Here is a 27,149-nt window from a genome sequence, read left to right on the forward strand (position 1 = left end):
TTATGAACGCGACAGCAATCGATTCATAACATCAAAGCCTTTTTTTTAAGCCTTTGACAAATCATATCTGGCTTCATTGGGCTATAAGACTTTTTTCAGCTCAGTGAGCTGTCTCCAATTAATCGGAAGCAGAGAGCGTCAGCCGCACTTCGACTGTGGCCTGGCCTCACGTCCCTTTCGCACTACTATCGTGCCAACGATCATCCGTGCGATCGTAAGCGGATATCGCCGAGTGAATGCATGTAGGGACAGTCGTAATACGTAGTTCAGCCTGTGTACAACGAAACGGAAGTGGGAGTGAAAAGAAAACAGAGAAATTTTGCCGCCGCAGCAATAGGGTGGTTTCCAATTATTTTTTATTGCCTAAATCGAAAGATTATTACTCCTGGAGTACGCATTTCACGCTTTCAGATTTTTAAACGACGATATCTATTTTTCGCTATTATATGAAAAGTGAAAATTTTCAAGCGCGCGAAGACGCGACGGCAAAGTATGAATGCTGGTAAAACTCCGTGTGACGTCGTTCTGGTTCCTGCTGCCGCAAATTGAGGTGACCTTGGGGCGAGGTTTTGAGCGCTGATACGACGCAGGATGCTAGCAGGTAGCAGAGTACCCTGCTAGCAGGTAGCGATTGGCTTAAATAAGGATTATCAATACCTTACTAAACGAAGGAAACTTTCCGACCTTTGCCAGTTTTGATAGGTGATTATTAAGACATGTTTCCCTGAGCTCCGTGTCTCATGCATGCATTGGTAATCTCAAACTACTATCTACTCGTATAGAAACTAGGTCCCTGTGACGTCACGTGGAGTGGTATCACATGGGCGCCAATCTGGCCTTTTTCAAATGAGGTTAAAAATTGACCCTTGCCATTCGTCTAAACTGGGATTTCTAAAACCAAATATTTTGTATATTATGAATACACTATTGGTGGGTAAGGAATCGCAATCAATGCCTTTCGTTTTCCTTGATGAAGGAAACTACCCTATTTGAGAGCCAATGCAGAATCATTTCATCACTGAATTCTATCGATAAAAATTGAATTAAGCGAAAATGGGGATACAGATGCCATTATGAATCGTAATGTTCCCCATTATATACTATAGTACGTAACTATGGGGGGATGAGAGGGTTAGACCCTCCCCCCCAAAGTTTTAGAGAAATAAAAAAAATATTTAAAAGTATTGTCTATTTTTAATATTTAATAACTGCGTCTGCTAAAAGTTAATTTTTTAGCGCGAAAATAAAGTGAAATGCATTTCAAGGCATGTTATTTTTCAAAAATTTTCTTCCAACGGGGATAGAGGATTACCACCCCAGGCTATCCCATTCCTCCTCCCCCCAAAGCATAGTCCTAGTTAGGCCACTGCTGGAGTACCAATGATTTCAGCCGTTGGACGCTTGAGGGCAGCACAGCTGTTATCATCTTAGTTAGAATTACATTTTCGTGTTTTTTTTTTGAGACAGTGAACAAGTAATTTTTGAGTGATTTAGTGGATTACTTTAATTCTGTTTTTGATTGTCAATGGTTTCCAAATGTACAGAAGTGTAGGAGTGAATGGAGTGGAATGACACACTATTTAAAAGAGGACAAATATTTATTAACCAACGCAAGTGTTTCAAAACTGAACGTTTTTTCACACAAATTCTTCAAAAACAATGATTTTATGAAAATCAACATCTAAATCAAATAAGACTTAGAAGAAAGCAAGCGTAAAGTCATAATAGCCTCGTAATACTGAAAACATGTGTGTACAAACGCCTGGAAAAACAATGTCTTATGAATATTATAACATTCCCATGCGAGTGTAAAAAAACTGTTTAAAACGATAAAAACATCTGATAGACTGACGTCATTAAATCAATGAAATTCCTCGAGAAATGAACATAGATGTACAATTGAGATAATCTATGAGGACACAGCGCAAGCTTTATAATACTTACCGGTGAACTTATTTCCTGTGCCTCAATAGCTATGATTGTCGATGAAACAATCAAAACGCGTCGTGGGAAGTATTTCAGTGGAATTTGCAAAGGCTATTTCGTTGATGATGGAAGGGCTCCACCGTATCTCACCTGATCACAATCAGTTTTACACATGCCTACTAACTTACTTTTGACTGGAGAGGAGCCTACATGTAATTGCATAATTTCAATACACTTCACCATGGTATCGACGTCCGGCCGACCACTGAGATGGAAAAACTTTATCCATATGATTATGGGCACATCACGCCGACATTCCTCCGCAAAGGGCCGATATTCCGCCCCCTGATCTCATAAGCAGCACGGATCATTTCAAGATGAAATGGAATTCGGAAACCCATCAAGCACAAATTGACTGAAATCTGGTCACTGTCCCGATAGCCTCAATGCGAACACCCTAATCTCATTTCCCGCCTTCAATTTTCCTCCAAGGCTCTCAGACCAAATCCTCAACTCAATAAGCACGCTTCATTTGTCCTTTTCTGCGTCCCATCTGTCGAGCTGCCTCATTTATTTCCGAAGGCCAACCCTCTTACGCTCAACTCTGCCCGACATATGGCCCACCAATTTATTTTGCGATAGTCTTTCATCATGGGTCATAGAGAGAGGTTAAATCGACTTACTCGCTAAGAGCTCTTTTGCGATGTCTTTCCCTCATGCTGCGCGCTGTCCTGCATTCAGGAACGATCCCAGTAGGCAAATCCATAACATGTTCTGTGCCATGACGTTTCAGCTTTGAGAAAAGAAAGCTTGTTTTTTTTGGGTTCGATGGTATCTCAAAATATAGATTAGTTTTGAACGAAAGCATCAATGTCATATTCATTTGTTTAATTTTGCTTTAGGATGTCGGCAGAAGTTCGATTATGTTCCATCAGAAATATAACTGTTCATAATAGGGTGGTTTCATATTATTTTTTATTGCCGAAATCAAAAGATTATTACTCCTGGAGTACGTATTTCACGCTTTTAGATTATTAAATGACGATATCTATTTTTCGCGATTAAATGAAAAGTGAAAATTTTCAAGCGCGAGAAAACGCGACGGCTAAGTATGAATGCTGGGAAAACCCCGTGTGACGTCGTTCTGGTTCCCGCTGCCGCAAGTGAGGTGACCTTGGGGCGAGGCTTTGAGCGCTGATACGACGCAGGATGCTAGCCAGTAGCAGAGTACCCTGCTAGCTGGTAGCGCTTGGCTTAAATAAGGATTATTAATATATTACTAAACGAAGGAAACTTTCCGACCTTTGCCAGTTTTGATAGGTGATTATTAAGACATGTTTCCCTGAGCTCTGTGTCTCATGCATGCATTGGTAATCTCAAACTACTATCTACTCGTATAGAAACTAGGTCCTGTGACGTCACGTGGAGTGGCATCGCATGGGCGCCAATCTGGCCTTTTTCAAATGAGGATAAAATTAACCATTGCCATTGGTCTAAACCGGTATTTCTAAAACCAAATAATTTGTATATTATGAATACACTAATGGTGGGTAACGAATCGCAATCAATGCCTTTCGTTTTCTTTGATGAATGAAACTACCATATTCTCCCAATCCCATGCAGGTTGTTTTACTTCTCTGTGCTCTCTTAACAATTCATGTGGATGAGGCGATCAACAATTAAGATCATTTGCAACCAGAGGTGAGGAAGGAAGTGTTGAGAAACCCAGCGCCAGCTAAATTCCGTGGTCATGAAAGGCGTCAAACCAGAGGCAAATGAATATACTGCACCTGCAATAGTACGTTTGGTGGGCGAGATCGGTGTAAGCTTTTTCTGGATGCCGTGCACTATCCAGTGTGTTGCCTTCTTAGGCATCGCTCTCTTGCCCGTCTAAAAGGTCCCCAATGTCTCTAAATCCTGTCCAATCTTTGATGTTTTGTGTCCAAGAACATTTTCTCCTCACTTTTGGGCGCTTTCCTTCAATTCTCCTATCTATTATCGGACAGATGATTTCGTACCCTCTCAGAATGCGGCCATGATATGATATTATCCTCTCCTCAATTAACTTCCTCAGAAAGCGATCAAGCCTGCTCTTACGACCTTGATCACTTGATCGATCGATGGCGTAAGCAAGGGTTAATTTATGTGAAATAAGGACACCACATGAAATCTAATTTTTTTAAAGGAGGAAATTAAAAAATAAGGCAGTGCGACAATATTTATGGATGGCTGGGTAAGTGATACAATAATTCGAGATTGAAAGCGATAAAAAATTCAAACGCTAAGTATGTTCCTCGTTTCCAGGGAAACGGAGCTCTCTCTGCAGCATCAGGGTGAGCAAGGCTTGCACTTCAGCTGCGATTAACAATGGTAGTGTCTATTAAACAATTAAGTTTCAAATAATTAATTGCATTGATTTCCCGGACCTCTTTCAGAATGAATATTCTATCCAATCAAACTTCTCAAAACGAGTGGTTTCGCAAAATAGGCCGCATGGATTCACCTCATTCAGTCTAACTGTAATTACCAAATAGGAGGGATAATTCCATTAGTCTGCGAGCTCCACTTGGAGCATGGCAGTCATTAGAGCACTGAGGATTTTAAGGAAGTCGACCTTATGTCACCCTGATGCAAGTCTTTCAAAGAGAATTTTTTGCCGCTACGTCTACCACATGGATAAACAGTGGAACCCATTGTTCGATCTCCTTCAAAGGCTTGAACAACTATTGAAGGCCAGAGCTCTTAAAGCCGAACACCAATGCTATTCAAGCTTAAATTATGAGCTAAAATGACTCCTGAATAATAACTACGCTTCAAAAACATAAGTTTTCTATAAAAATAGCAGATGTAACTGTTTCTTGGACAAGGCCTACTGAATTTTGATGATTTTTTCCGTGTATACATATATAGCAAAATATTTAACAATAATATTTAACAGGCTCAATACACGAAATTAATAATATTTTTATACCTGCAGGTTTCTTAGAGTGTCGATAAATTAATGGACAGATATCTACACTATCGTAGCCTTATGGAGGCCACCATTCATATTAAAAATAAAATTTATCTCCTAGGCCATATAATAAGAGCAGGAAAAGTAAAAATGGAGATAAAGGCGGGAATATGTTGCCTATTATTTACAGAGATGAACTCAGTCAGCTCCGTGAGGTACTGGCATTTTTTTTCTTTAATAAACATTGAAAACTAGGCGAGTAAACTTGAATGAATACGTAATAATTCTGAAGTATAGAATCAATAACGATGAATATCTCTTAAATTTAAATATGCTCCTCAAATAGCATTTTAGATCATCAGCCAAAACTTCTACATTTTGGCGGATAAAATATTGAACGGAAAACTCGTCCGTACCTTAAATGTTTACGGGTTAGCCTTACCAATTCACTCGGAGGTAAAAGCGAGGCACCTAAGTAGTATATATTACTTTGCTCTCCTCCCCGCCTAACTCCCGAATACTTTCAGCCCGTGTATCATACTCACCATCGGTCACGAATCCCATCTCCTAAGATTTCAAATTATGCCCCCGGCTCGTGTGGAGGCAGAATGAGCAGAAAGGAAGAGATAGATGGCGCCCTCTTGGATGTTAAAGAAACGGTCTGATGAAAAGTCAATTATGAGAGCCAATTGGAGTGCTCGTCGATGTTTCTTTTTAAAGAATTGATTCATCGGTCGAATGAAAGTATTCGTTCAAATTGGATGGGTCAGACATTCCCGTCATCTACGCAGGGTTTTTTTTTACATCTTCATAATACCCTGCGAGCCACCTCTCGGGTGTTTGGCAGGGGGTGGTCGATAATCAGCATGCAGCATGCAATTGGTCTCCCACATGCACACCACACCGTTACGCATACTTAAAAATTATACCATCACATTTATACTAACTTTTATTAGAATCAAAGCGGATCGCAAGTCCTTTCTCATGTACTATCACCCGTCATTGTGAGCTAGAACGTCTATCGCAATCTAAATGGCATGCAAATGTACTGCATGGAAGGCAAAATTTTAATTCAAGAATACAGTACATAAAGCGGCGATGCCACTTGATGGTCATTTCAAAGTATTCGTCGTCGAAAAGTTGCAACTGAAATCAGTCTGATTGAAATACACTCCAATGTTTTATTCTTTCTAATTAAAAAATTGTATCCATTACAGTTAGTATTTTTCTATATTTCAACAAAAATTTATCTTAAATAATCAACGCGTATTAAAAAAAAATTTTTCGAGATAGCTAAATAATACCAAAACCTATTGACAGTGATATCTAACTTCAAACTAAAAAAACAAAAGTTCATAAAACTGAAAATGAAGCATTCATTTGAAAACAAAGTTGTTTTTTGCCTGTATTTTATTTTTGTAATGTTATTACACTTTGTTTATGATACCTGTCCCAAACCGGCCGAATTTGAGATACGTTTTGTTAGAACTTAGCCATCGATATGGTGAATATGTGAGTACGCGTATGACAAAAAAAACATAATTTAAGGTTAAATTACCTAAAAACGATTCACCATCATTAGTCAACAATCCTAGGATTGGTTTGACGCAGCTCTCCTATCCGCTAGCCTTTTCATATAGACGTATTTCTTCTCTTTTAACCCTTTATAACCTGTCCGATATATCTCATTCAGAGCCATCCCTTGCCCTTCTACCCTTCCACTTCTCCTTCCACGATTTTTTTTATCAGGCCATAGTGTCTCATAATGTGACTAACTAAGATGTCCAGTCTTCTCCTTAGCGTTTTTAGAAGAGTTCTGATGATGCATATGATCAGATATGATGTATTGTTTCCTAGCTTCTAATCTTGTATTCTCAGCAGTAGGAATATTCTTCTTTTTGTTGAAATTTCTCTTCGCCTGCGCTATTCTAGTATTTGTTTCTTGCCGCGTCCATGGTAGTTCTAATAATAATGGCTTCTTAATTAACAAAACTCTTTCACCTCGTCAATCTTTTGTTTTCCGAGCTTAATTGTCCTCGTTAATTTACTAAAAACGAATAAGATAACAAATATTGGGAACCATCTCATCGATTTCCTTCCGCACACATTTCGGCTCGGCCGTTCCACTCTGCACGATCATGCATTGCGATTGTCACTGACAGGGTGGGTTGGATTGCGCGCTAATTATTGAATTTCAACCTCATATGTTGACCCTCACCTTGCTGAATAGGGTAGTTTCCTTCATCAAAGAAAACGAAAGACATTGATTACGATTCGTTACCCACCATTAGTGTATTCATAATATGCCAATTATTTGGTTTTAGAAATCCCAGTTTAGACGAATGGCAATGGTCAATTTTAACCGCATTGGAAAAAGGCCATATTGGCGCCCATGCGATGCCACTCCACCTGACGTCACAGGGACCTAGTTTCTATACGAGTAGATAGGAGTTTTTACACCGTCTGAGATTACCAATGCATGCTTGATGCACAGAGCTCAGGGAAACATCTCTTAATAATCACCCATTAAAATTACCTAAGTTCGGAGAGTTTCCTTCGTTTGTTAGGCTAATAATAATCCTTATTTAAGCCAAGCGCTACCTGCTAGCAGAGTACCCTGCTACCTGCTAGCAGCCTGCATCGTATCAGCGCTCAAAGCCTCGCCCCAAAGTCACCTCACACGGCGACAGCGGGAACCAGAATGACGTCACACGGTCTTTTCCCATCATTCATACTTAGCCGTCGCGTTTTCGTGCGCTTGAAATGTTTCACTTTTCATTTAATCGCGAAAAATAGAATCCATTAAAAAGTCTGAAAGCGTGAAATACGCGAATGCACTAAAAAAATAATAGGAAACAACCCTATTTCGCCTCAATGTATAAAACGATAGAAAAATCATTATGTCAACAACCGATTGGAATATATAACGAAGCGATCACTCAAAAAAAAAGAAAAGTGGTTGGACCGAAAGAAATTCTGTTCGATGGCTGCTCAAGAACGTTGACTGCACCTTTTTTTCGGCCCAAGAGAACTCAAGCATTGAATTATTACCAGGGCCAGGCACGCAGCAAGACATTTTCTTCGCGGTATGCTTGTGTTGCCTATACTGGCAGTTTCTGTCAACTGGCACGCATTGGAAAACCACAAATCAATAAGCTAATAATTCATTCAATAAGCTAATAATTTCGTTTGTGTGGCGCTGAAGCTAACTAACTAAACATCTTTGGCTTTGAAACCGAAGGGACAGCTTGCCCTCTATCTACCAGGATGGAGGCAGGACAGTCAGTCCAAGCATGCGCCTGAGTATTTCTTCGCCACAAAGATAATGCTGCTAACAAACAAGCTATGTGACATGCGTGCCTCAGTTTCATGCTGCGAATATTTCCGTGTTAATAAGTAAATGTTGTCCCATCGCAAAGGAGCCTGAATTATGTTTATTTTACCACAAAATGATTCGGGGGAATTCGTGAAATGCAGATGCATATATCGAAAGTTGCCGTGTCAGGGAATAGATATCCCTGGACTAATGGTCCCCTCAGTGGGCAGTTGTCATAAGGGGAATGCTTCGGAGAAGGGTTGAACGAGGGGAATACTTCAAGTTGACCCCGCCCCCCCAACTAGCAACGTGTCTGATCAGGGCCCCTCAATATAATTTGCGGAGATATGTATAATTCAGGATTATGACCATCAATCGACGATTCCAACATCTCCCATCCAAATCAGCCTTTCACAACACACCGCAAATAGACCATATTACGTCAATTGTCAAGAAATATAGTCAAGGTCAACGAAAGGGCCACGCGTGCGGAGGAAAACACGACACACGTCACATGCAATCTATTCATGGTCAAACATCTAAATCCTAATTGACTCTCAACTTTCAAACGTCTCAGTGGGTAGTACGTAAAAAAATAAACGCGTTATGTACCACCTAATTACACATTTCGCCGAACCTTTTCCATTCATCCGTAAATACAACGATATTTCCCCGTTCTTGCTCATAAAATTGTTAACAGCCTTGTTGATTTCATCATTTGCGCTAAATCTCTTAAAACGGTCCGAGTATTGCAATAACCAATTCATGGCCAAACTTGTTCCTAAAAGCTTTAATTCGTGCGACACTAAAATTTCGAAGAGAGAAAACTCGATTGTGGTTATACCGGTTCTTACAAGGCTGCATAATCCTCGTCCGGTGAAATTACACATCCGAATGATACCAAATAACTTTCTTCCTTTGAACGAATATTACTTAACGTGGAAAATACTATCGGGCACCTGTTTCTTCCCGATTGAAATCGTCCATCATCGGGACATAAAATCAGGAACTTGTAATTTTCAGTCAGCACGTCGGACTACAAATGTGGTGACGATTAACAGACAGGTGAAAGTTCCCAATGAATTCGACTTCAGTTAGGGGAAACCGATTATAAGTCATATGAAAAGCAAATTGATAGAAAGAGAAATAATCATGATGCATCGGTAATAAATTCAAGGAGGAGCAAGAGTAGCTAATTGCCTATCTGTAGCCTACCTTTTACTTAACAAAAAGCTAATCAAAAGCGATATTTTCAATTCAAAAACTACACACGGTAGATGATCGCCTCGGAGAGAAAAAAATAATTATATCATATCACAGCTTCGTTTAATGAAACAAAAACGAAGACGCCAGTCATATTATCCAAATAAAACCTGTAGTTATCGTTTAACCTCATGGTTATGACATAGTTTGCTTACACTAGCAAGACTGAATCACTTTTTAGAGATGTTTTTTAAGTCGCAACACTTATGGTAAAACACTTTCTCGTGGCTAGTTATCTGAGAATATTGTGAATCCTAGGTAATTATTTTAAAAATCTATTGGAACATAAAAATTCTACACTCATTATGAGGGAGAAAAAATAGCCCCATAAATATGCAACAGGTGATCAAAGATTTCGTGTTTTCCCGGCGAATGGACTTGGTGAAGAGTTCTCGGGATCGCCACCGGGTCAGGAACTGCCGACGTTTCGATGTCCGACTCGATCATCGTCCTCATGGCTGTGAGGGCATAGGTGATTATTCACTGTCGCGTTAAAGAGGATAAATATCCATCTATATCAGAATATAAATTAAAATCAATTACACCAAGTCCCTAAATATTTTATCACCAGTATCTAATGCTATCTATTCAGCGACTATCTCTACAATGCGATCTAGGCTTTCCGAGAATTGACTGTTGTTAAATGTTTTGTAATGAGAATCCAAACTACCTCCCATTACCTCAAAAAGCCAGGTGATATAAAGGTTTAGTGCCTTTCGACCTACCACCATTAAAATGTGCGCATATTTCAAGGTCTGCGAATACTTATGAGATAAATGACCATATATATAGTCTTAAGCTCCATGTCCAAAACAGCTTTTAGTTTAAAGAATAACATTTTTCACCTAAAAGAATAAACAGATACCGAAAAAACACCTGTGAATTTTATTTTATGTTTTAACAAATGTATGATTATAATAGCTAATGAATTTAACCGATTCAGGCGTGGTTTAGTGGAATTTCAATTTATTAAAATAAAGGGTTGTATCAGTTTTCCACTTTAATTTCAATGCGCACGATGTGTTTCGGCTAACAGAGCCATCACCTTGTACAAGACATCGACGTTACATGAGAACATCACATTTACACATTTGAAGAAGAGGTGGGGAGACTTTGACAAGTTTGAATAATAGCATATCATTGCAGGCCAAACTCTACCAGGATTTGTCAGTGAAATTCAGTAAAGCGGAGTAAAAAATCGACTTCAACAATAATTGACTCACCTAAAACTTGTCGAATCCTCCCCCATCTATTCCTCAAATATATTGCTGTATTCTCCTCGTGTACTTGTGATGTCTTTTACCAGATTCTCTAGGCATTAAAAAATTGTGGAAAATTGCGATTATATTTCATTTATTTAATTAATAATAATTCGCTTCACATCTATCTAAGCACATCATTCTGCGATATAGCATATCGTAAAAAAATAATTTATATTGGAGACCAGGTCAAATGCTTCAGCTTAGGTCACGTTTAACATGGAAAACAATACGGAAATAGATTCTCATTTGTCTTAAAAGATCACGCCTCATAATAGCTATTTATTTATTGTCATTGGTCATAATTTCTCCGTCAGGAGACTGAAATTGATGTCGGAATGTTTAGGGTGTTTAGTTTATTGGATAAAAATGAGACAGGGCTATGAGATAGGCGGTTGTATAAACATTAAGACAAATTTTTAATAGTGTGAGTGTGTATCCTACCCATGGAGAATCTGTTTCCTCATTTGCAAAGGAAATAATGACATAGACCTAAAAATTCGAAAACGAACCCACAAATTCAGCGATCACTTTAATTATCGGAGGAAGATCCTCTCGGGCAGATATGAAACAGTCCGATAATTATCTGCTCCCATCCCCATACATCAATATTTGGAGCAAATAGTAAGCACTTTTAACATATAGGACTTTAGTTTTAAAATAATGCTGTACACAATCGCCAATCAAAGATAACTATCCGAAAGCAGAAAACCTTTTTACATAAAAAACACTTGTATACATTGCATGGATATACATAAACACGTGTTACCGACAAAAAAGAAGCTGGAAAAGGGCTAGAGCTGTGCTCTCATTCCATTTTCCTTTTCAAGAGCCTCTTTTTCAAAACACTCAGCTGCTCCGAATCTCCCGCGTTCATCTCGCGCGGAACCACTTTGCCATCTATTGGCAGCTCCGATGACTACGTCGCCAAATCAAAATATTTCTCCTTACTGCCGATAGATGCCAGTAGCTTACGCACCTACCAAAATAAAATTACGAACTCAAGCTTTTCAATCTGAACTATGCCTGGATTGATCAGTATTTTGTTTTATTCGATTACGAACAAAATAAAAACAAGACTGGTGTAAATGGAATTCTACTTGAAATGATATATTATGCGGAAAACCTTCAAATAAAAGTGCGTACCACATTGAATAACAGTATATTTAAACATTTTGACAAGCGCATAGTTTAGAGATTCAATTCCGGTAATACTGATCTCATTTCAACTAAGAGGACGGAACACCTGCATCCCTCGTTTATGCCGAGAGATTTTCATTGTCAAAGCAGTGAGGGCTATACACCGTGATGAAACTAAAGACGCCGATTACCTACCATGAGACATACTAAGATTGCGATGCATCAGAGTATCCAAGGTTATATCCAGAATTTTTTGGGGGGGGTCTGACAGGCTAATGGTCTTCTCATACTTGAGATTAAAAACAACATACTGCTATTACTGTACGAAATATTCTCTTTATTTTTTATATGAATGTTATTGACTTAAAATTGAATGATTGAGGCTTCGTAGTATACACAACAGAACAAGCGTAATGATAACCGTATATAAAATTTTGAGCATTTTTTAAGCGTCTAGGGGGGGGGGAACGTGCCCCCCCCCCTAAATCCGCCAATGAGAGTATCTACCTATATAACTCATCTTGACTTATCACGTCAGTCAGAAATTGATTGCGGTAGGTATATTTCCGTTTCTTCATCATGCCGAGTATCGGTTACATTGTGTCCGGGAGTTGTATCGTTGTATTCTCCTCTCTGGTTGTATTCACTTGCAGGCAGGTTGCCGGCAGCAATCGTGTTTACTTTGTCCTCGTAGTTTTGATGCATATATCAGTTTTGGAGAATAGCAGTTCCTTCATAGCGATCACAGGAATTTAGACACATCTCTAGTCGATACTATCAGCAGTCTAGATTAGGCCTATGTGTCTACCTCTTATTATGGTACACCTTCCGTTAATTAATGCCTTGGCCCCACAATTAAGTGGCAATAATTCCGCACAGAGAGAACTCTCCCCCGCTTAGTGTTTTAACGTGAAGGTAGGGTGGTTGGACTGATTTTGAGGGTCTGAATTAGCGATTTGAAATTTAAATTCAAAATCGATTTCTGATTAATCGACTATTGATTTTTGTTTGAGAGTCTATTTCCTGCAAATCCGACTTTCTGTCCAAATTAATCGAAAAATCGAAAATGTACCTCATACATATTTATAAATTGTTGAGCAATTGCCTTCTGAAATAACCTGTTATAACAAAATGCACTACTTCGTGTATGTATTACCATGATGCCCAATGAGATGCTTAAAAAAATTTCGCATCGCAAACGTCAGATCTTTTCGATGACTTCAAAGGAGACCACACTCACATTACGTTTTTCCCGCGCAAGAGGAGGCTTCCATTCCGCCCAAATGTTCGTCCTACCATTTTCGAAAATCTCTTCGTGGTCTGAACGATAGATAGGTATTTCGCACTACTCACTGCCACTCTCACTCAAATCCAAACATTTCCTTTTATTCTTATCGCGAAGCATTTTCAATATTTGCTGTCATTTAGTCTCACTATTATCGGCAATTGCATGGATTGGTTTTAACTCATTATCGAAAAATGATAGGACCAACATACAGCCATTCCATGACTATGTAGATACATCCAACTACTGGTGTAATTTAATGTAACTCTGTGAATATAAATCAATTACCGCAAGTAACAGAAATTTTCTTGGAACGCCAATGGCGTCGGGTGCAATGAAGCGAACACCATAAGTTATAAAGTCAACTGTCGACAAGCGAATGAATTGGTGTGAAATAGCGCGGCGTGGATAAAAGCGAGGCAGCGAAATTCAAATGCTGTAGCAAGCTTAAAATCGAATAACGATCAGCTAAAATAGATTTAGATCTCATTTCCAAAAAAAAGTCGGCTTCGATTAAATCGAAAATCGGAGTGATATAATGGATTTTCCAATCCCTAATCTGGATGCAGCAAGGACTAGGCGGGGAGTGAAGATTTTGACATTCCAGGGAGGGGGGAGGAAAAGAACAAGGTTTACGGCTTAAATTGGCTTCCTAGGGAATCGAAGAAGGAAGGACATTTTAGGACGGGGTAGTTCTGCGCAAAATGCTTCGTCCAACCCTGCCGTAACCGGATAGAATACCATAAATAATTTAGTTATTGTGGAAGTCTCCGGAGTGTTGGTCAACTTCATTTGCTTTAAATGCCAAACAATTTAAATGGAACCGTTAGGATTTGTAATAATCAACTCGTCAAGGAATGGAAGTTTGTTTTTATTTCACGATTCAAGAGAAAACTGTAACCAATAGTAACATGTGTTAAAAAAATACAGCATTGTTGATTGTGGACAAGCTTTAAGAACAGGTAAAAATAAAATTGATTGTTTGAGGCGTAACTTGGTGAAAGCGATTCATAATTAAAGTTCTTCTTTTTTAATTTAATTAGGTAAAAATAAGCCAATTGAATACTTGTAAAGTAATGGTTTTTGAAAAGGAAGGAAAAGAAGGACTTCATCAGGAAGATTCTACGTCATAATGTCTGCTAAGACAGGAGAGCTCAATTTTAACTCCATTATCCATCAAGTAAAATTTTTCTCCATATTTAAAATAACCTACATAAAGATAAACTCGAAAAAATACTCGAAAATAGTTCAACCATCCTGTTCATAGAAAATCTATGCTCTCTCAAGAGATGAACATAGAACAAAAATTAGGTACATGATGTATTACAGAGATAATATTATAATTGCAATTTCTATCAAAATATCGCTATATTAAGAAGCCAATTCGATTTAAGAATACTGGGACCAGCCTCGGTGATATCTTTAGGGAGTAACCCGCAATGCGCAATTGCATTTTCGCCTCAGCTTCATAGGCCGCAGCAGAGCCGAGTGAACCACCATTGCTCACACAAAACTTAAATATTGCGCTTCTTAAGGTTCGCTTTTTATCAAAGCACTGCACGAACAAGTGACTTTGTACGCAGTCACGCGCACGGGTGCAAAGTTAAATACACCAAAGGATGAATTTCGCCATGAAAAAATATTTTACTTGGCCGGGATTCGAACCCGGATCTCCCGATTGCCGGTCAGGCGTGTTAACCCATCCCGAAGTTCGATCTGAGAAAATGGAACTAGTTAACACGCCCAACGCCACCTAGACTAAGGCCTGAGTCATAGAGTTTACATTACTAGTGTAGAGTATTTATGGCCTGAGTGCTGAAGGCTTGAAATCCTCTGACGTCACGAGGCGGAGGCCTAGCGAAGTCGGGCAACTCTCTCGTTGCTAGGGAGACCTAATAATAAATAACGTGAAAAGTACATTTAAAACGTGTATCCTGCGTGCATGCCTGCTTGTATTAGTGAAGTTTTGCGCGGATTTCGGTGATTTTAATTAAAAAATTTGAAGTGAACGAGTGGATAAGCGGATAATGGTGAATAAGTGCTGTGTACCTCACTGCCGAGGCAATTATGCGGGTGGTGAGAAGGTTTCCGTTTTTCGTTTCCCGGAAGACGACGAGCTGAAGAAGAAATGGATTAGGAGAATTCCGAGGGAGAATTTCATTCCTACGGCATATTCTAGGGTAAGTTGGCAAGGGTATGAACAATCTGATTTTGTTTATTGTGCCTGTTGTACAATTAATTAATATTTACGAGTTAATATACGAGGTTTTGGACGAAAGTTGAACCGATACTATTTTATGGCCATCCATAATCAATGCATTCGTGCAGGTTGTTGTTATTTTTTGGAACGTGCACTTGTACGTTATCTCTTATGTTTTCATTCATCTTGTGTAACCAGGCAATTACGAGATATATTTCTGAAATATTGTAGTATTTAGTTTTTCGCGGAAATAACTTAATGCTAATGTTTGTAGAAGGCTCTCATAATGGCGCCTAGTTTTTAGTTTATGGAGGTTCTGTATGTGTACACTGTAATCATACAATACTATTTTCCCTTGTACTTTAGGTATGCATTAAGCATTTCCTGGCTCATGATGTTTACTCACAAACATCCGCCTTTGATGAGAAGACTGGCAAGGTAATTACAGTGAAATTGCCAACACCCAGACTGAAAGCTGGTGCAGTACCTTCTGTTTTCCTTGGCTGCCCGTCTTACTTAAGTTCGGCTTCATCATCACGTGAGGAACCCGAAACGAAGCGACTGAGATTGGAGATGAAGCACCTGGAGAGGTGCATTAAAGAGAGTGAAGAAGAGAGAAGGCTCTCCGAGGAAAAGGTGAAGTTCAAGGATTCATGTGAACTTCATAACAAATTGGGAGAATGTGACTGGTTGGGTAATTTTTCCATTGTCAAGAGAGGTGATGAATTGCTTCTCTGCTATATCACAACCGATCCTTTTCCAGAAATTAGGGCGAGTGTTTTGGTGGGAAATGATTTGGAAGTCAGAAGCTTTTTAGGCACTGTTTCCTTGAAAACAGTTGGTAAATATAAGTTTCCCATGTATGTTAATGATATGAATGTACTGAAAGAAATTTTGGATGGGCTAAATGTTTTGATGGGGAATAGACCCAAGGTTGAAAAGTCAGAAATGTGCCTTAACTTAGAGGTCATTTTGTCTATTTTAGATGTTATGGCAGCAGATGATGAAGTAGGAGTGAAAGTTAACTTTATCACTGAACAACTGAAGCTTATGATGATGAACAAGTTTACCTATCGTTATAGAAGTGAGACTTTAGTTTTTTCTTGTATATTGTTTACAATTTCTCCTCATGCCTATAAATTTGCTAGGAATTCAGGAATGTTCTCTTTTCCACATCCCACAGCCATTCGTCAAGTGTGTTCTAGTCAAAATTTAAGCCCAGTAGCAGATTTATGTAACTCACTTACATATGCCAAAATTGTCTTTCCCAAACTTAAATGCCATGAAAGAAATGTCATCCTCATGATGGATGAAATTCATTTGAAGACATACGTTGATTACAAAGGGGGTAATGTAGTTGGCTTTAGTCATAACTCTTCCTCAGTTGCCAAAACTGCACACGTTTTCATGATTTCAAGTTTAATGTCACCATTCAAAGAGGTGGTTCACATACTTCCAGTATGTAATTTTTCTGCTAGGGAATTACATGATGTAACAAAAAAAATAATCATCACATTGGAGGGTATTGGATACAGAGTGGTGAGCATTGTCTCAGATAACAATGCTATTAATAGGAAAGCAGTTTCAATGTTCACAGAACCAGAGAAACTAAGCATTGTGTATCCACATCCTTGCGATACAACACGGCCCCTCTTTTTTGTATTTGACTCCGTTCACTTAATCAAATGTGTTAGAAACAATTGGTTAAATCAGAGTAATGGGCAGTCATTCTTATTCCCTGATTTGAATGATGACAGTGCACCAAAATTGACTGCGTCCTTTCAGACTATCAGGGAACTTTATTTTATTGAGTGTGGTGAGATTGTTAGGTTTGGGCATCCACTCACCTTGAAAGCACTCTACCCTTCAAACATAGAGAGACAGAATGTGAAGCTGGCGTTGCAAGTGTTTAATGACTATGTGGTAACTGCCCTTAAGACTTTGGGGAAAGATAAAAATTTGAAGCATCATAATGAAACTGCTGAAATTGTTCAAATAATTTCAGATTGGTGGAAGGTAGTTAATGTAAAGACTCCCAGGAAAGGGATTAGATTAAAAGACCCCTTTCAAACACCTATGGCTTTGGATTCTGTAGGGAAAAAGGTATTAGAAAAAGTGTTCGATTGGGTGCAGAGGTGGGATGGTACCAAGGGTGGGTTGTCAAAAGAAACCCATTCCGCCTTCATGCATACCGCACATGCCCTCTGTGAAATGGCATCCTATTGTACGGTGGAGTTAGGGATGGAGTTTATGTTGCCTGGCAAAGTACAAACCGACTGCCTTGAAGAGCGATTTGGTCTCTACAGGCGGCTTGCTGGCTCTAACTATCACATTTCTATCAGGCAGTTGTACGAATCAGAGACCAAATTAAGGCTTCAAAACTACTTACCTCTGAAGCTTAAATCTCAATTATTCAAAAATATATTGGTGGACAGTGTAAATGATGATGATGTTGATGATTTACTTGAGCCAAAACACTCAGTTGATTCGTTTTTACACTACAATATATCAGTGGAGTCGGACGATATAAAGAATGTAAGCAATGCTCTACCTGTGTTAACATACATAGCTGGGTATTGTGTGAGATCATACTTAAAATTGATTAATTGCCCATTTTGCAAAAAAATGTTAGTGAAAGAAGGAATGTTAGAAGAGGTAGACAGTGATAATTTGGTGAAGTGCCTTAGTCTAGGTGGTCTTTTTGTGCCTCAGGAAGTTGCTGTAAACGTTGTTGTCCATGTATATGTTGCGATGAATAAAATAATCAGCAGTGATTTAGAAGAAGCATTTCTAAAAGAAGTCAGTCAGAGGAATGTTTTACACAGTGTCAGCATGAATGCGTTGATTCTAAATGACTACCTAAATGACAATATCTGTGATAATGGGCACCAAATGAATAATGCAATCAAGAAAATTGTATATGTTTGTGCCAACATCTTTTTAAAAAATTACAGTTGTAGAAAGAATGACGAATGCTGTCGTGTTAGTAATGCAAGAAAGGTATTGAAATTTGTGAAGTGATTCAGCATCAATAAATATAGCGAGATAATGAATTTGTATTCTTGATTATTTATTACAGTTTTTTATTTGATCATGGTGTCTTATTTAATCGCACGTTCGCATTGTTTTTCTTTGAGAACCTCGAATCAACACAAGAATTAACAATGGTAAGTGAAATTTGGCTGGTTCCTGTTGAAATTCTTCCAAGGGTCTTTAATATTTCTCAAAAGCTTTCCGATTGTGAAGGAATTTATATGAAGTCTTTCTACTATCTGACGAATCCGATTAATGAGTTCTGATATTTCATAAAAAGTTCGGCTTTCTACGGTTTGTTTAAAAGTGAAAAATATGCATTTACGGTAAAGTTTCATTGAGTGGGTCATGGTTTGCATAGACGCGAATTTAATGGCTATGATAAATACGCGGCTGCACTAGTTATATTCATCCTTTGATTTTCGGAGTTGGACGAAATAGATAATTCCCGTACGTTTACAAGAGACGAGCTTTCAGCACGATGAATGGTTCACAATCGGCCGGGTGGCCTTCGGGTTGTGACGTCACGCGCGAGTCCTCAGGCCTTAGTCTAGGTGGCGTTGACACGCCAGACCGGCAATCGGGAGAACCGGGCTCGAATTCCGGCTAAGTCAAATATGTTTCATGGCGAATTTCATCCGTTGGTGTATTTCACTATTTTTACTTAATCGACTCGACCCGGGTTTTCTGTCATAATTATGATCAGTGATCATGATTACATTCATTTTTATGTAAACATCGTGTACGGAATGGATAACACGAGCTTATGCTGATTTTATCCTGAAACTATAGGACGTGTCATTCATTACCTCTATCACATTTCAACGTCGCAAGGAATTTTCATCGTATCAAACATAAGCTTGCACATTTTCCTCAAGAACAGAATTGATTTTTTATAAATATGGAAATGGGCACGTATTAAGGAATTTGTTTCGTGGTGTGCCAGGGTACCTACTTTGTGGGTTGCCTATAAATAAATAAATAGCTATTAATAAATGGCTATTTGTTATCAATTCGCGGAAAATCGGAAACCCATGCATTTCCTTAAATAAGCTATTGAAGGCGTTTGCAAGCGGCTGAGATTCATAAAATTATCTTTGGTTTTTACCGAATGGATAGTAGGGGAAAGTGGGGCAAAACCGACCGGTTAACCTTTTTTCATTTAAAACTTGATCCTTCTGTTGCTAATATTCTTTTAAATGTGGTTAATAGTAACATTTATACATATAGGGTGTAGAATATTAATGTAAATGCATTTTATGATAGTAATTAAATATATTTATGATTTTTTTTCAACCATTGACAAAATGACGATTTTGCCCCATAGGTGGGGCAAAACAGACACCCATTGAATTTGCATTTACAAAACCTTTATTGTAAAATTTTGAAAGATTTAATTTACAAACACTCTTTTAACACGTATGTGATATTTCTCAACATGAAATAGTAAATTAACAATATGTGAGGTTGGATATGAACTTACGTACATAAATCGCAAATGACATTGTCATCTTCTTCTTCACAATTTGAACACGCCTCGTGAGCCCATCCTTTGCAGTTCAAACATTGTATGCAACCCACTTTATTCTTGTAACTGGAATACAACTAAATGCAAAATTTGCAAGCCTCCTCGTCTCCTTCATTACAATCATCCCTATCTTTAAGATAATCCAACCTCTGTCGGCTCTGCCCCACTCTCTCGTGACGGTTTTGCCCCTCGACACACAACATCAGAAATATGTCGAAAGAAGCGTATCCATAATCAGCTACTCGGCTACACGGGCTTAAAACACAGCTAAAAACACTAAATTATCATATCAACTTACCGTTGGTAAATCAGATCGGCGTTATAGCTATCAGATCCAAAACAAACGTAATAAAAATCCTTAAGAAAACTGTATAAAATTTTAAAAATTCACAGAAACTAAACGGCGGCCACTACGCAAACGGAAACAAGCTATATATGCTGGTATTGGCGGCCACTTCAACTAATTTATAATGTTGCTACTTGAAAGCAAAAACTACCGGGTGATTTTAAAGGGGTCGGTTTGACCCGCCCAGTCGGTTTTGCCCCACTCTCCCTATACACTTATTCTACCTGCATGTAGGCCTGGCAGTCCAGCTAATCCTACACCTGTCTCCTCCCTCCGTCACAAGGGTAATCGAGATACTATACTCTCTGTGATTACGATTTCTTAATGCCATACTATGAATCTTTCCTTGTATTCGTCACTATAAGTTTTCCTACAGAAAAGGCGATTTATTCATGTTTTCCTGGACGTGATTCAGTGGCATACATTACGAAATGTAACGTTATCGACAAGTGCAGCGTCTGATGACAGAGGGCCCTCAGATTGCGGTCTCCTCAGCGGATTTATCACGTTGTTATCACTTCTAATGTCGTATATAATCAAAGTCAAAAATACTAACTTAAAGATCGAAATAATTTTTAATGTATTCATCATTCGATTTTATTTATCTAATTGTTTTTTTCATAGTTCTAAGGGAGGGCTAGGCTCCCCCTGGGTATCATGATCAGTCACCTGAAGATGTAGCTATGATATGAAATCTAGCTTGAGTCCATTATATATACATGGCGATCCTTACAATTAAATTTTCCATAATGGAAATTTTTAACAATGTAAAGCCTGAATTTATAAGTTATATTGCTCATATCCACAATGTACGTACGTGAGACTGCAGTACCTAAATAGTGTTGCAAAACCATCGATGAATCATCGACTTCCAAGCCTCAAGTGAAATCCACCGTTTAAATATACTTGAGTTACAGCACATCCATTATCATCTACAAATACTACCGAGCTGTCGCACAGAAGCGCAAAAAAATTCAGTTATGTAGGTAACTTACCTTATGTATTACTTTATAGAATAGTTATATTAAATAACACTATTTCAATACGTCCACAACGTTAAAAAAAAACATAATTAACGGAGTGGTAACAGACTTTACCTCTTGTTATATTTGTGGACTGCCTATTTCTTGGAGAATGGGTCTCTAGTTTTTATTAATTAAAATAACGTGTGAGGTCAATGTTCCGAAATTTTACTTTTCAGTTATCAAGGCTTTCATGCAAAGAGTTTTTCTTGTGAAATGGCTTTGTATTTGCGCATTGAATTGCGCTCCATTTGAAGTGCGTGGGAAATCAAGCAACCCCGAAATTGTTTCTCAGCTCATATTGATCGGATTACATTTTAATTTCGATTTAAAATTAATGTGACTCTATGAGACAGGTCAGCCTCGTAAGAAACACTACATCCATATCCGAACCACATACACTCTTTACATGAAATCCGTGGTGCGTGATTAATTAAGTTCCAAAAGGTTAGCAGTACATGCTTTTTTTAATAAATAAAAAACCTTAGAGCCATACAAAAACAAGAAATATTTTACAAAAATGTTTAATTAAGAATTAAGATTAACTGCGTTGGAACGTGGAATAGGGCTGCTTCTCACCGAAATTTTATCGCATAACCAAAACCCGTACCTATTCCGCATTTCAAAAACCCAATTTAATAGGTCACGCTAGGTTATCCTTAAATAGCAAAGGAATCCACTTATCAATATGTTAACTGAAAGAATAGCAAATAAGAATTTTCCTAACAGAAAATAAATTGAGCCTCGCAAATCATGTAGCATCGTTGTAATATAAATTTTATTATGGTGTAATATTGCAAATATTTCTTTCAATATGAGAATTTACTCGATTTTCCGCTTCAAGATCCGCATTAGTAAGGTCACAAATTAAACCGTTTTCGTTCGCAGTAAATGTCACCCCGTGCTCGCAAACATTTCCTGCAGCCAAGCGCAGCCTTTCTTTCGCGCTCTTTGCAACGATTCGACTTCACCGGATGTCACTGCCGACGCAAAAGCCTGACATATCACATCCTGCATGCCACAATTGCAAATGACGTCAAACAACACAAGAGCCAAATCATCGCTTTCATTTATCATCACTGATTATTCGCAATGCATACCAACCTCGAGCATTTTAAAATTATATAGCAAGTACAGAAAAGAAGTATTATGGGCCAAAAACGTTTGCCAACGAATTGAGCAACGCCACTCATTCTCACGAAGAAAAGCTTACTTTCTCTAATGTTGTATATAATCAAAATCCAATCAATTGAAGATCGAAATAATTTACAATGGATTTATTCTAGTATTTTATTGATTTAATAGCCGTTACTTTCTAGTTAATAAGAAAAAGCCATCAAAACTGTAAAATACACACATACAATATACTACTTATCTACAGAGCGATGAAGCAAGGTATTTGCAAAGGCTTATTCTCCCTGATACCATTTTCTAATTGAAAAGTAAGCACATACATTTTGTCACTATGTTAAATTGCTTATGTGTGGCCTGATAATATCGTAAAATAATAAGAAATTCATCCAAACTTCGTCCAAGAGTATAAACGGCGCCGCATTTCCATTCGTTGGGAAATTATTTTGATTCTTATTTATAAAAAAAAAGAATAGGTCAATTTTATACTGTCTCAATTCCTTTTTCCATAATTTCAGAACGTCTCGATTACTCCCCTGAATGCATACGAGTCATTTCTACACAAATCCGTTCGGAAAAACATCTCTCTTATTTTATCGTTGCTGCCGGACCTTGAAACATACTGATGGTGTTCCCTGCGTTGCACAGAAAGGCATCCGTTCTCAAAAGTTTTAGCAATCCAAGCTTCGCACGTAGAATCTTCGTGTCTAGCGGCTCCCAATCTATTTTTTTTTTTTGTAAAAGGTGTGTTACGTTCTCCGTTCACATGTAGAATTTTTCGGCGAATCGCTTATTTTCCCCTCGTATTTCATTGAGTTCACGGAATAAGTCTTTCTGCGCCCGATCCCATGTGCTCGCTGCGTATTAAAGTGATGATTTTTGGGAGTCGAAAACCCCCAATAAAATCAACGACTTTCATCAAGGAAACCACTCTATTTTTGTTGACCTACCTTCATAGTTATTAATGAAACATTTAGACTTCCTAATATAGCAATATTGCAATTGGAAATAGGAATTACTAAAGGCATTTTAACAGGGGTTATACATGGAGAATTTAATATGAATCATAGCACGGTTTTTCTCATCCACTCCGAGTGTACTACTCGCTCCATCCACACCCTCTGTCTCCTCCGCATCTCATGTAGTTATTCTTCCTCCCCTCCTCCAACATCCCAAGCATCTCCTAGCTTAATTTCACCCTCCGTCCACAGCACCTCCTTTAGCAACACCATCAATCAGATACTGCGCATCTTTCGCCCAGTGGCTAGTCGATAGAAATGCTTAGAACCTTGCATTGTTATAACAAAATAACTTTTTTCGCTAATTCGAAGCGCCAATTTTCCTAACGTTTAAGTGATGGAAACAGAATGCAATGGCGTCACCCACTCATAGAATCTAAGACGACAACTCTCCCGTTTCTTGTTTTATGATTGTGTAAGAACGGCTGAATGAGGAAAACATATATTCTCGCTAACACTGGAAAATTCGCCCTTCTATCAACGAAATTCATTAGATGAATTGTGATTTCGGATCAGAGTGAACTTAAATTTAAAATATTTTGTCGCTTTCTAGAGAAATTTCAATTAATCTCTATGCTCGCAATTTGGTTATTTCGACGAATGAGTTTTTTTATTCGTCAACTGGCCTAATGAGCGATGTACCTCAAGGGAGTCCCTGCCAAGTCCTCCTCCTCTCTCTTCGCGGGCCAAAACATTCGCACTTGGAGACGGAGTGATTCGTGGGGCGCGTGCTCAATGCGCGGCCCACGCCCATCGACGAGTCGCGTGCCGTGCCAACGGCCTCCGTCTCTGCCGAGTGGGTCGACCGAGCAGAAGGAGAAGCAAGAGACCCATTGACGTCACGGGACCAACCACACGAGTCGTAAAACGTGAAGGAGCATGAAGAGGGCGAGGCACGTGAAATAACCCACACCCGTAATTGGGTGGTTTACTATTATTTTTTATTGCCTAAATCGGGAGATTATTACCCCTAGAATACGCATTTCATGCTTTTAGATTTTTAAATGACGATATCTATTTATCGCGATTTAATGGAAAGTGAAACATTTCAAGCGCGCGAAAACGCGACGGCTAAGTATGAATGCTGGGAAAAGCCCGCGTGACCTCATTCTGGTTCCAGGTGCCGCCGCACGAGGCCACCTTGGTGCAAAGATTGAGCGCCGATACGATGCAGGCTGCTAGCAGGTAGCTCTTGGCTTAAATAAGGATTATTAATACCCTATCAAACGGAGGAAACTTTCCTACCATAGGCAGTTTTAATAGGTGATTATTGGACATGTTTCCCTGAACTCTGTGCCTCATGCATGCATTGGTAATTTCAGTCGATGTAAAACTCCTATCTACTCGTATAGAAACTAGGTCCCTGTGACGTCACGTGGAGTGGCATCGCATGGGCGCCAATCTGGCCTTTTTCAAATGAGGATAAAATTGACCATTGCCATTCGTCTAAACTGGGATTTCTAAAACCAAATAATTAGTATATTATGAATACACTAATGGTGGGTAACGAATCGCAATCAATGCCTTTCGTTTTCTTTGATGAAGGAAACTACCCTATTGCTGGAGAATATAATAAAAGATGGAAATATTTACGTTGGTGCGGAGAGGTTTTGTCGGGATATTCATTACGTGTGTCGATCATTGTGGGCATCGGTTTCACCACCTTCGCAGCTGACTTCTTCTGGTCGATTGAGTTCAAACATCCTTTCCACCTTCTATCATACACATCCGTCGCAGTCAGGCGTCTTCTCGTTAATCCATTTAATAGGCGGGAAACTTCTCTTCTAATGTCCGTTTTCCTTTCTCTCCCGAGTTGGTTAGGGCACCCTTTTCTATGAGTTAGATAGTTGGTGTCCGTCTTCCCTTTAGAAGGTTTTCGTGAATATCATCATCTATATCATTTTCCAAGCTAAACGTGGATAGGATAAGGAAAACGCCAGGGAAGGCAAACCAATGAGAAGTCTCCGGCCTCCTCAATGGACCAATGAGAATACGCCTGACTCCCGCGGATGTGTATAAAAGACGGTCGAAACCGTTTAAAAACGTCCCTCACCTATCGATTACATAATACTCTCTACTACAAAACCGCCTAAACCGCCGACAAACGTGCGATTAGCATCCACGGCTGAACTTCATAACGTGCGCGCACCAGCAAAGTCCAATCGCCCTCGCCTGTCCTCTCTGCATTTCATCGACCAGGAGAAGTCAGCTGCAATGCTGGCGAAACTGTTTTCTTTAAAGATGGACTCACGCGGTGAATGCCCCGTGCGCCTCTCCGCTGAATCTTAAAAACACCGCGAAAGCCTACCCAAGTATTTTTCAAGTGGATCCCAAAAAGAAAGTTTTCATTTCAACAGCTGAACGAACTATGCTTAACGATAATTGCTGGATGTCCAAAAGCCACTTTTCGACGCAAATCAGACCTCGAGACGCATTTTCGTCTTGAATATCACCTACACGCCGCGGAAAGTGATGGTCCCTTCCCTCTACCTCAAAAGAAACAACGACCACAGTAATGTCCCAGACAACAGGGAAAGGGGGTTGGTAAAAGGGTACTACGCATGCAAATGGGGCCAAATCTTAAAAAGGACGCATCTATCTTGCTCACTTTTTCGAAATTTTCCTTTTTGCGTTTCGTATTACACGTTTAAAAGTCACCTCAAATCTGGGAATTTTCAGGGTAAATGGAGAAGAGTTATTTATGTATTTTTATTTTTTTTTAATACCGCATAAAAATATTCCTTTTGAGAGAATAGTGTGGTATAATTTTCATATTTGAGATTTGCAAACATATTAATGCCGTGATGGAAGTCACAACAAAATTAGGTTAGTTACTACAAAATTGTGCAATTTTCGGCTTAAACAGCGGGAACATTTTTTTAATAAAAATTTAAGTATTAACTTATCTAAATTCAGTTCACCCTAATTTTGCTTTCTAACATGGACATTCGTCGAGTATGATGGAAAAACTGTATTTTTTTTAAATTGTAAAAATTTATTTCGTAAAAACAAACAAGCCAATAAAAGTTAAAACTCAATGACGGAATTGCTAAACTGGTTAAAAAAAAACTTCTATAAGCCTTACATATGCCAATCATTTACAATAAATTGCTACTGGAGACACCCACTTATCTACATTTATATAATACCCCGGAAGCCGCCCAAAAGGCGTGTGGCAGGGGGTGTTAGGACACCAGCCGTCCACGCATGGAAAATGAAGAGCTCTACTAAGTTGGGATTAACATTTCTTCCTTTATGTCCTTTATGGTTTGGGGGAAATTATTTTTTTATTATTAAAACTTATGTGTTTACTGGAAGATTTACATCAAATGACGGGACACCATAAGCCAGGTGAAAAGACGATTAAGCTATAATTTTCATTTAACTATAAAAAATAATTAAAAAATAAACTAGGTAAACAAAAGCTTGAAGAAAAGCGAAGAAGTTTGACAGCCGAATAGCCAATGATGGACGAGACAAGAATGAAATTGTCTTTAGAATAGTTGTAGGCGAATTACTCCATAAATACAGATACTTACAAATTAGCATATTAGCAAGGAAACAATTCAACAGATGCTACATAAGAAGCGTGTTTATTTAAATGAGTGACACATGAACGTTGACAGCAGCATAGAAGTCAGAAGTTGAAACATTCGAAATATGATATTACGGAAAAATGATGAAAATAAAGTTGATCGACCGAGTAAGTAACGAGGAAGTGGTAAGAA

General features: G+C 38.6%; 1 protein-coding gene across 1 annotated transcript; it reads left to right on the plus strand.

Annotated features, from left to right (window-relative positions):
- The first annotated feature begins 14,961 nt into the window (after positions 1-14,961).
- On the plus strand, positions 14,962-17,362 carry LOC124173970. The gene is made up of 4 exons (XM_046553133.1): positions 14,962-15,322; positions 15,709-16,536; positions 17,128-17,265; positions 17,348-17,362. Exons 1-4 carry the CDS (start codon positions 15,170-15,172, stop codon positions 17,360-17,362), a joined length of 1,134 nt encoding a protein of 377 aa, XP_046409089.1. The 5' UTR covers positions 14,962-15,169.
- The last annotated feature ends 9,787 nt before the right edge of the window (positions 17,363-27,149 follow it).

Source organism: Ischnura elegans, chromosome 2 (assembly GCF_921293095.1).
Source record: "Ischnura elegans chromosome 2, ioIscEleg1.1, whole genome shotgun sequence".
Lineage (NCBI taxonomy): Eukaryota > Metazoa > Arthropoda > Insecta > Odonata > Coenagrionidae > Ischnura > Ischnura elegans.